Raw genomic sequence first — 10,482 nt, 5'->3', positions numbered from 1 at the left:
ATCTTTAGTGCATGTATTATTAATGACACGAATGCTGTTCATTGAGAGTGAAAGTGAAAGTGTCGGTGGCCTTGTCACTGTTCAGCAGACTTAATTAGGTTTCCTTGATTTAGGTATCACGCAATTTTATTTAATTCAATTTGCATTTTAGCGTTATATTTTAATGATATTTTTCTTTTAGATTCGACTTATAAAAATAAATAACTAGTTGGATACTTAATCAAGGTGTGATCTCGTCATGCTATGCTGATGTATAATAGAAACTTTTCGTACATCAAGTTTAAGATAATTTAATAAGACACGAGCTTGTGAACTTCCTCAAAGAAATTAAAAACTGAATATCGCTATTCGAAATTATCGTTTCCTCTAATAGTTTCTTCTTTCGTTTGTGTTGTGGTGAAATTGGAAGGTCACTTTCTTGTACAAGTTTGCTTACAAGGATTGCATTATCATTCTATAATCTCAATCTCAAATCATTCAAACCTAAACTATAAAGTTTTATTATTAATTTCGATATGAATAATTTGATTTCAAAGTTCTTTTCTTTTTCCAAAAGATAATGCTAGACTTCTTTTTCCCTTTTCTTTTCTTCCTATGAGGAGGCATGCAATCATCATAGTTTTTGTGATGATGCCATTGCTTTTCCGCATTGCATTTGGCTTCAACGGCATCGAGGAACGCATTATTGTAAGTATTTTTACAGCAATTATATATAATACAAGTTGGATAAAAGAAATAGAAGAGTGCATGAGTGTGTTGTGCTATCCACGTATGCTACTAAATTTTGAGGGAAAATTTTATAGGACAATAAGGCAACAATGCTTTATAGCATGGAATGTTGGACGGTCAAAAAGCAACACATGTCTAAAAAAATGAGTGTTGCAGAAATGAGAACGTTCCAATGGATTTGTGGGCACATGAGAAATGATAGGATTAAGAACGAAGATATCCGACGTAAAGTAGAAGTAACCGCAATTGAAGATAAAATGAAAGAAAATGGGTTAGGGTGGTTTGGACATTGAACTATAGATCTACTAGATACTCTGGTTAGAATAAGCGAGTATGAGACAGAGACTCAAGTCAAAGGAGTTGGAGGAAAATCTAGAAAGACTTGGAAAGAAACTTTAAGAAAATATACTAAGTACTTGTAGCTAACAGAAAACTTAATGCAAATAATGTAGTGGAATTCTAAAATTCATATAACTGACCTTACTTAGTAGAATAAAATTTTAGTTTTGATTGTTCCGATGGAGCTATTTTGTGAACGGATAGATTACCGCATACAGATTCAATATTTTACTAAAACATTGCATCAGTCCAATCGGTGCATTGTAAAATTTTTGAAGGCCAAATTTCAGCAGAAAATGTGAGTATTAAAGTTTGAGCCGGTGGTAGTTTAATTAGAGCGGTAAATGCTGCGGTGAATCCAAGGCTGAAAAAGGTCAAAAGCACTGCATGTAACATAACCCTTAGTCGCAACAAGTGTCATATTTTAATACCATTTTTCTCCATATCTCCTTTTATTTAAAGATCCTCTCAGCTCAGTGGACTTCACTGATATCACCACCAGCAGAAGCAGAAGTAGAAAGCCATGGCTTCTTCTTCTTCTTCCAGAGCTCTCTTGTTCTTCTTTGCTTTGCTTTCTCTCTCAGCAGTTTCTTGCTTTGCTGCTGAGAGAAATGAGGAGGACCCAGGCCTTGTCATGGACTTCTATAGGGACACATGTCCTCAGGCTGAAGAGGTCATCAGAGAACAAGTCAAGCTTCTCTACAAGCGCCACAAGAACACCGCCTTCTCTTGGCTCAGGAACATATTTCATGACTGTGCTGTCCAGGTATATTCATTCATACGACTCACTTTTTCTCATAAAGATTTTTCGATAAACTTACCCACACTGGAAATGTCATTATGTCGATCAAGCCCTCTCACACACTATCGTGCGTTTTATGACTCGTTTTTTACTGTTTTTGTAGAAAACGCTTATGCTTAAAAGTGCTTCTACTAGAAGTGCTTTTATTGTAAACATGACAAACGTAATCATAACCGTTTTTAGCTAATCAGAAAGAACTTTTAGCCAATTTTTGAGATACCTTCACAATAACCTTATAATTTCTTGCAGTCATGTGATGCATCTCTGCTGCTGGACTCAACAAGGAGATCATTGTCTGAGAAGGAGATGGACAGAAGCTTTGGGATGAGAAACTTTAGGTACATTGAAGAGATTAAAGAAGCTTTGGAGAGAGAGTGCCCTGGTGTTGTTTCCTGCTCAGATATTCTCGTCTTGTCTGCCAGAGAGGGTGTTGTTAGGGTATATTTTCTCTTCATCTAATTTAGTAATTTCCCTTTTTAATATATCGGTAAAAATTAAGATGAATTAGTATAGATTTATTTACTTTTTTTTTTTTTACCTTTTTAATGTGGTTTTGGTATATTTTTAAAGTAAATTATTTCTCTAAACCGTGTTTTGAACTTAATTACTGTGTTCTCAGCTTGGAGGCCCATTCATTCCTCTTAAAACTGGAAGAAGAGATGGAAGGAGAAGCAGAGCTGAAATCCTTGAGCAATACCTTCCTGACCACAATGAGAGCATGTCCGTTGTCCTTGAGAAGTTTGCTGACATGGGCATTGACACCCCCGGTTTGGTCGCCCTTCTAGGTATATATGCTCTAGAAGCTGCTTTTACTAGAGGCACGTTTAAAGGTTAAAATAAAAATATAAGTGCTATTTCGAGAACAAGCGTCAAGGACACACTTCTAAGTGTTATTTCAGCCCCAAAACACTTCTAGGCCTTGTTTGAGATTTGCTTTTTTGGAAAACGCTTCTGCTAGAAGTGCTTCTATGTGATAAAAAGAACTTTTCAAAGAAACATATAAGTCGTAAGTGATTTTGTTGTCGTAAAACACTTTTAACTCTTTCAAATACAATTTTGCTTCTCTAGGAATTTGTTATATCAAACGCTGTCAGAAACACTAATTTGGTCGTATTTGTTGGAACCAATTACAGGAGCTCACAGTGTTGGAAGAACACATTGTGTGAAGCTGGTGCACCGGTTGTACCCAGAAGTTGACCCTCAGCTCAACCCTGACCATGTCCCTCACATGCTCAAGAAGTGCCCTGATGCAATCCCCGACCCCAAAGCCGTTCAATACGTGAGAAATGACCGTGGTACCCCCATGATCTTCGATAATAACTACTACAGAAACATCTTGGACAACAAGGGTTTGATGATGGTGGATCACCAGCTAGCCACAGACAAGAGGACAAAACCCTACGTCAAGAAAATGGCCAAGAGCCAAGACTACTTCTTCAAGGAGTTTTCGAGAGCCTTCACCATTCTCTCCGAGAACAACCCTCTCACCGGAAACAAGGGCGAGATCCGACAGCAGTGCAATGTTGCCAATAAAATCCGGGACTAGAGCAAAAAGCAGCTTTGTCAGGAAGCACTTTTCTTCTTTAGTTATGTAATTAGTGGAGAAAATGTGTGTGGGACAAGTTGTTGGATAATAAAAGGGGTTTTTATTTTTATAACCAATATGTTTGTTTTGTTTTTATGGAAGTTGGTCAGTGCTAGGGTTAAAAGGCATGCATGTGGTCAGTCGTTCAAGTGGCCCTTGTTCATGATGCACTGTGTCTGATTTAGGGTTTCGATTTTATCTTTTGGCTTCTTCTCTTTGGGTGAGATGGGCATGGTGGATATGTCGGGTTGTGTGTATGTATGGATGGATGGTTTGAACCTTGAACATGTATGCTGATTTGTGGATTTCAACGATGATGGTTATGTATGATATATGCTTGCATATCATCCCGATGTTGTGCAACTAGTTATAGTTATAAGAACCGAGACGGCTGCCTGGTGTGTAGTTATGCTTGACTAGTGTTTTATTGTCTATAAGTGATAGATTGCCTTAGTGATTACCGCGTTTTTCTTCAACTCCTTACATGATTCACAGGTTTAATCCTCTTCTTATCAGATTGTAGTTAATCTTCTCCTTGTTATAAATTATAAAAAAAAAAGCTCTTACCAAGTAGTGGTGGATTATAAGTAGTCAATGATATGTCAATGCATAAAGTAACTAAAGCTAAAGTGGAAACTAAAGAGAAAGAAAGGATATGATTCTGATTAATACATAATTAAGCGGATAAATGCACTAATTAAGTACCGGTTGGTAAGTTGGGCACTCAGATAGTAAAGAGAATAAAGAAATGAACTTTAGAAGCAATAATTAATTAAACCATTAGAGGAAGGTTCCAAAAGCTTTCCATAATTGATATTAAATAATTAGAAAATGCCAAGACAAGCAAATTAAGAGAGAAAAAGGAAGGAATAGCATAAGAAAAGCTCACATGGCCACACATGGCATTGGATCCAATGTCTTTAGATGTGAATCCTAGAGAGAGATTGTTACACATGTCATAAGCTAAGGTGGTTCTCTTAGATGAGAAAAACTTGGGGATATGGATGTGGAGTTGAGTCCATATAACACGTTATTTAGGAGCACATTTTACAAAAGCATGAGACTCTCATGTATTTTAGTCTCACTTAACTCTATAATTTATACACATGTCTCACATGTCGTGTCCTAATAAGTAAATTTACCGAAGTTTCTTGCGTTTTCATATAGTTCATTATTACTTTGTGCACTATTGCTTGAGAAATTTTCAGTATGTTGGGAAATAGCTCGGTTTGATGAAATTTTTTTTTCAAGTTTCCAACAAATTGTATTATTACACTTGGTGTACCGGAAATTTCCAACAAATTATATTATTACATTTAGTATGTACCGAGCCATATTTCTAACACACTGAAAAATCTCCCCTATTGCTCATCCACATTTGCTACTCCTATCAAGTTAATTGTATATCTAGCTAATGAAGACATTAAACTTAAGATTGTCAAATGGTTACCCATTGGACCTAAATAAGGCCCATTTGGCTTGGTTGTGAGTTTTGGTGTCAATTCGTGCACGGCTACGCCCATGAGCCTAATTTGGACCCGTGGCCGACGAAAAATGCCCCGATCAATTAGCTGTTAAGGTTTCTTCTTCCCGAGTGAGAAAATCCAGGACTCTTGCTATGGATTCGGGTCTCGGAAAATGGCGGGACGCTTGCCTGCACTGCGGCAAATGAGGACACGTCAGCCAGAGTTTCAGGCTCAAGAAGCACACCGTTGGGCCGCCAACACCATCGAAGTGATCAACGAAGCATTGTTTTTGACCGTCGATTCCTCGCTGGAGTCGGGGATCACCACCCCCGGCGTCGCCTTCCACTGCTCGCCGCACCAGGGAATCATAGAGAAGTACACCGCCGGAAACTAAGGAAAGGTGTACCTGGCCATGCCGCATTGGACATTGTTGGGAGAGGTGACGTGCGTGTCAAGTTACTGAGTGGGCTCCGTGGATACTGCACAATGTGATGCACGTCCCGGGTTTGAAGCGGAATTTGATTTCGGTAAGTCAGCTGACTAAGGAGGGCTACCAGGTTGCGATAGGGTCCGAGGGCATCGTGGTTATGAATTGACATGTAATTGTGCAAATGAAACCTTTTGAGTTGAAAATGTTATAGTTACTGGGTGGAAATGCACTGATTAGTTCATGCAGATTTGAAATTTTGTTCAAATATTTGTGATTTCCCAAGTGAAAGAGAAAGATATCTGACTTCGATCAGCATGCCTCGAAGAAGGATTGTGAGAATCTTGATGATACTTGGGTAATCGCAGAGTATTGGTTCATGGTTGCAGGGCAGGCTAATGAGGCAGCGCTGTCACTTAGAACTTGCTGCCTTATAAGCCTGTCCTGCATAAAATCTTGGTGCTTGGTTGTTCTGTTCTGGATGTTCGGAGTTAAAATGATGACAAGATCTGCCATGAAAACCGAAAAGAGGCTCATTTTCTTACATTGAGATAGTGGAATTGATAAAAGCCTTTATTAAGAATAAGGTAAGTTATGATAATTACAAGGAAGACGGATATTCTAATTCTTCTTTGTTTCAATACTGCTTGAACTGCAATCGTAGCCACTATCAGCTTCCTCCGAGGCCATGCCATTTTTTCCTGCTGCTTCCACGATTTTGGGGTTCAAAGGACCGCAAGGTGGATGGTTGAAATAGGGCTGTGGATGAATGAAGTAGTTTCCAGTAGAAGGGAAAGACCGGTAGCCATATGTAGATGGATAGGGTCCGGGAGAAAATGTGTTTGGGGGAGGCCAATATACCATAGGCACAAAGGTGTTAGCTGGTTGTGGGGGAAAAATTTGACATGGTGTTAGACTAGAGCAGGAGATATTCGTACCAGCATTCGCAATTGCAGCGTTTGAGATTGGTTGAGCATCTAATGGCGTATGAGACAATAATGTTGCCATTGCTTGAGTGTGAAGAATAGAAATCTGATGACCTACCAGTCCAAATTGTGTAGAAGGTGCAGAGCTCAAAAGTGTAGTCCGTGTTAATGGAGATATCTGCATATTGCGAGGCTTGCTATTCGAGTGAGGTTGTTTTTTCACCTTTGTTTTTGTTGAACAAGATTTTCCACTGAACTGATGAGAACTTGGACCGGCCTGCTGAGAGAAAACAAGATCAGTATTCAGAAACTCGAATTTTTATTTGTCAATGTTAAATCGAAACTAGGAAGTGTTCAGGTATATGAACTGGGAAGTTAAATCGAAACTAGGATGTGCTCAGATATATGAACTGGGAACTTGATCTTACAGTATCACTAGTCATAGGATGTGGAAGAAATAATTCCTCCCCTTCAGCATCCTCATCCGTCCTACAAGGAAAAACACGTCGTGCTTCAATTATATTAGAGATTACATTAAGGTGCAAAACTATCCGAATAGCTTTTTTTTCAGAAACATTCATTTCCTACTAGTATATTAGATTGAAATACCTATAATATTTCTGAAGCAAGTCTAAGTTCTGGTATTTAGTTTCTCGTTGAACAAGATCATCAGGAAAACCAGCCATGAAAAGAAGAGTGATGCCCAAGGCCTTGAAGAAGAAGTTCCCACCGCGAACATGAACTAGCATTGCCATTCGACACATTAGTGGCCCAAAAGACTTCAGCTTCTTTCTTCCCATACGCTGCCTTACATATCTGAAACACATTTATGCAGATAGAATTTTAAATTAAGCTGCAAACCTCGGTAAATTAAAAGTTAATTACTCCAATAATACTTACTCATTTTGGGGAAGATTTCGTGTTCTTCCGCCATACTTTATGCAGAGAAATAGCCATGATGGGCAGCTAGAATCCGATGGTCGCATGGCCTTCTCTTCTTCGAGTATTTTAACAGGACATAATGTCGGATTCTGTTGATTCGGGTAAAATACCTTCCTCCGAACACCAGGATTCTCATACAGAACATGCTCCTGGTAAGGAACAAAAATTAAATTGCTTTTTTGCTGATGAACGAAGAAACATTAAGATGGACAACTTATTTAAATGCAAAACTTATCACAATATTAACTTCCTTACCCCGGGATCTTTCGTAGACATGTATGGCTCTCCCTTCCTTAAAATGCTAAAATGATTGAAGTCTAATTCGTAGATATCTTCGCAACCATGCCTTATTCCAATTGATGCAAAAACTATGATCTTTCTTATTGTATGGGATTGAGCATTTTTCTGCAGCAGGGCTTCTGAATCAATTATTCTCTTCACTTCTTTCGGGCAGAATGCCACCTTCGGAGGTTTTTTCTGTTGCGATGTGCTTGCAGATCCTGCACGAATAAACTCCTTGAAATTGAGGGTATCAGATGGCACCTTGCAACTTCCAAAATCACTAGGTTCTTTCTTGTTTTGGGTTCGAAGTTGCATCTCATCACAAACTGGTCCTGTATCAGGTGGTTCATTCGTTTTTTGGTTTGCATTTGAAATCACTGGCTCGATCCCACCTGCGAAAACGTTTTCACATTGCGCGTCCAATCCCTTATCAACAACTTCACATTTCAGCTCACTACAAATTCTCGAAACATTATCAGCCACTTCCCCTTCTTTACAGTCATTATTTACACAATCCTCTTCACGGTAATCATCATCTTCATCATCGCTATCATCAGAGTCATTGCAGTCAGCTGAATCGCCGCCATCTCCTTTTTCTAGATGCAAAAACTGAGTTTCCTCCATGCTCATCCAGTTAACTAGACGGTCAAGAGCCAAGCATTGCGTGTGATGCTTCTTCTTCGAAGCCATTTCGGTTGGGATAACATTTCCATCTTCGATTCCATTGCTATCTAGTTCTGTCTTCTGTCGCTTGAACTTCTTGAAGCTTCTTATCATTGCATTCAAAGAACTTCCCTGAAGTCAAATGTTAAGAGGTTGGCATAAACATGATCATTCAAAACCAGAAGTGCTTTTAGTTGTCGAAAAAAGTGCTTTTAGCCGTTTTCAGAGCGGTCTCAAACATCGCTACAACGCTATTCGTTGAAAAGCAAAGAAACTACCAAAAAAGTAAAGGTCTTACTTGTCCTATCTGCTGGATGAGGAGGCTGCTTAGCCTCTCGTTCTTGTAATTGAGCTTCAAGAAATAGTATCCTCTCCATGAGCTCTGCATTCTTCTTTCGCTCCCTCTCGAGTTCGGCCGAAATCTCATCAACGACAACATTGACACTCTCTCCTCTCGTCCCTTCCTCTATAACGCACAGTGCAGAAGAATTGACCAGAGGAGCACAAGAGTGAAGCTCCATCATTGATTAGGACGAACACCAATATGATGAAAACTGTAATAATCTTTGAACACCAGTAAGAATATCATATGAAATGGAAAATACCATCTAAAGAATTCTCAGAGAAAATGCATCCTGCCGGAAGAAAATCTTGAGATAAAGTTTAACATATTTAAGCAAGATTAGGGCTATTTTTGTGCTTGGCTTTTGTTTCAGTTTTCTAAATTGGAAAAGTAGAGCGGCGACCGGCGAGGGGGCAGACATGCAACTGCACGTGCACATCTTTCTCTCTCTCGTTGGACTTCAGTATTGAAGCGATTCTCGCACATCCTTTTTTTTTTTTTCACATACTTCTCTTCATGTAGGGTTTAGACCGAATAAATCAAAGAAAAACCAAATAACATAAACAAGCACATATACAAAAGAAAAGAGCAGTGTGGAGATCGTTTTTCTTTGCCAAAATGATTATCGTGTGATGTTACTGCATGATTGGGAATATAATATTCGGCATATTTATCTTGAGATAAATTTTGTTGCTGATGAGTTGGCTGAGCTTCTCTCATGCTTTATGTTCAATCTATTTTGAGCAAACTCCATCTTCTTGTAAGCAGTTATTATTATCTGATATTTTTGAAGTCTCTCGACCTCGTAGTATTATTTTTTAATTTCTCTTATGTCATGCCATTAGCCCCTTTGTTAAACAAATTTAAAAAAAAAAAAAAAAAACAGTTTATGTTCTTATGGGAAAGTTTACATTTTTGGAAATTGCTTGATGCCAATCCATAAATTTTCATTAATAAGAATCCAACAAGGCCTCACCTTTTGTTTATTTAGTATTTTTTTTTTTTTTTTAAAGAGCTTTGAGTCTCACAATTTGGTGACAATTCACAGTTGTGAATTAATATTAATTAATAAAAAATTGTATTAACATATAAAACAGTTGTGAATTAATTAATCAGCAATGCAGGATTAGAGAGCATCCTATGCACCTTTCCTATATTATATTACCATATAAAAAATAATAAATAGTTTGTAGACTATGTTAATGATACTCTTAAGCTAAATCCGAACGAATTCTACAAGCGTACATAAGGATGGAAATCGAGCTGTATCGTGTTGTGTTCTTGTATCATTTCGTGTTAGCGTGGAGTACTAATTAATCCTAATCCAAACCGGAGCAGGTTTATCTTCGTGTTTAAGTTAATCATTTCTATAATTTTGTAGTTAATGAAAATTAGCAATCAACGGAGTGGTGATTTGAGGTTATATATATATATATATACATATATATATATAGAGAGAGTAAGTGGGCAGCACCATAGAATATTACAACCTCACGTGGGAATGCTTTGTCTCTTGAAAATGCAATTTGTGTCAGGGAATATGAAGGCTAAAAACCTTGGATACCATCCTTCTAATTTTAAACAAAAATCCTGTCATTCGATTTGGGCACCTTCGTTTGCTCTTTCCTAATTTAGTGTTCATGTAACAAGAAGTTTGTAACTATTGAAAGAGTTTATTACAACATTCGAAGTTCTGCGTTCAGTTTGCCTCTCATAATATCACTTGTATAAAAAACTCTAGTGTTACAGATAATCCCATGAAAATGTCGCTTTGGTGCTAAAGGAGCAAAAGAGTAAGTAATTCAAATGAGTAAGAGCATTTATTATTGTATCAGAGGTCCTAAATTTGGAAGAATTATACGTTTTTGTGAGATATACCCTACAAACACGAGATGTATGTGATAGAAACATGTGGGCGCCCAAAATAGTAGCTATAAATAAAGAAATGTTTCTTCAGGGTTTGTATGGAAACTGTGCT

The 10,482-nt window shown here is 37.9% G+C and overlaps 2 protein-coding genes across 2 annotated transcripts; one reads left to right on the top strand and one right to left on the bottom strand.

Annotated features, from left to right (window-relative positions):
* Positions 1-1,553: 1,553 nt before the first annotated feature.
* LOC103948174 (peroxidase 42-like) lies at positions 1,554-3,799 on the top strand (the record flags this gene model as incomplete). The annotated part of the gene is given in 4 exon segments (NM_001302306.1): positions 1,554-1,834; positions 2,120-2,308; positions 2,490-2,655; positions 3,004-3,799. Coding segments are annotated over 4 exon segments (1,011 nt in total). The 3' UTR covers positions 3,417-3,799.
* Positions 3,800-5,969: 2,170 nt separating this feature from the next.
* Positions 5,970-8,682, bottom strand: LOC125480470. Its single transcript, XM_048591355.1, has 6 exons — positions 8,440-8,682; positions 7,472-8,293; positions 7,175-7,365; positions 6,884-7,090; positions 6,703-6,763; positions 5,970-6,551 (listed from the first exon to the last, which is right to left on the bottom strand). The coding sequence occupies exons 1-6, from the start codon at positions 8,680-8,682 to the stop codon at positions 5,970-5,972; spliced, it is 2,106 nt and encodes a 701-aa protein (XP_048447312.1).
* Between the last annotated feature and the right edge of the window lie 1,800 nt (positions 8,683-10,482).

Source organism: the organism of the source record quoted next, unplaced genomic scaffold (assembly GCF_019419815.1).
Source record: "Pyrus x bretschneideri cultivar Hongxiangsu unplaced genomic scaffold, Pyrus_bretschneideri_v1 Contig33, whole genome shotgun sequence".
In the NCBI taxonomy this organism is placed as follows: domain Eukaryota; kingdom Viridiplantae; phylum Streptophyta; class Magnoliopsida; order Rosales; family Rosaceae; genus Pyrus; species Pyrus x bretschneideri.
Note: the sequence above shows the minus strand (reverse complement) of the source record. Positions and strands in the feature narration are given on the sequence as shown.

Excerpts from the sequence above, each read along its gene's own strand:
- LOC125480470 (XM_048591355.1), bottom strand. The coding sequence starts at position 8,682 with ATGGAGCTTCACTCTTGTGCTCCTCTGGTCAATTCTTCTGCACTGTGC. Across the intron at positions 7,366-7,471 it reads TGTCTACGAAAGATCCCGGG|GAGCATGTTCTGTATGAGAA; the intron begins GTAAGGAAGTTA and ends GTTCCTTACCAG. Across the intron at positions 7,091-7,174 it reads CGAAATCTTCCCCAAAATGA|ATATGTAAGGCAGCGTATGG; the intron begins GTAAGTATTATT and ends AATGTGTTTCAG.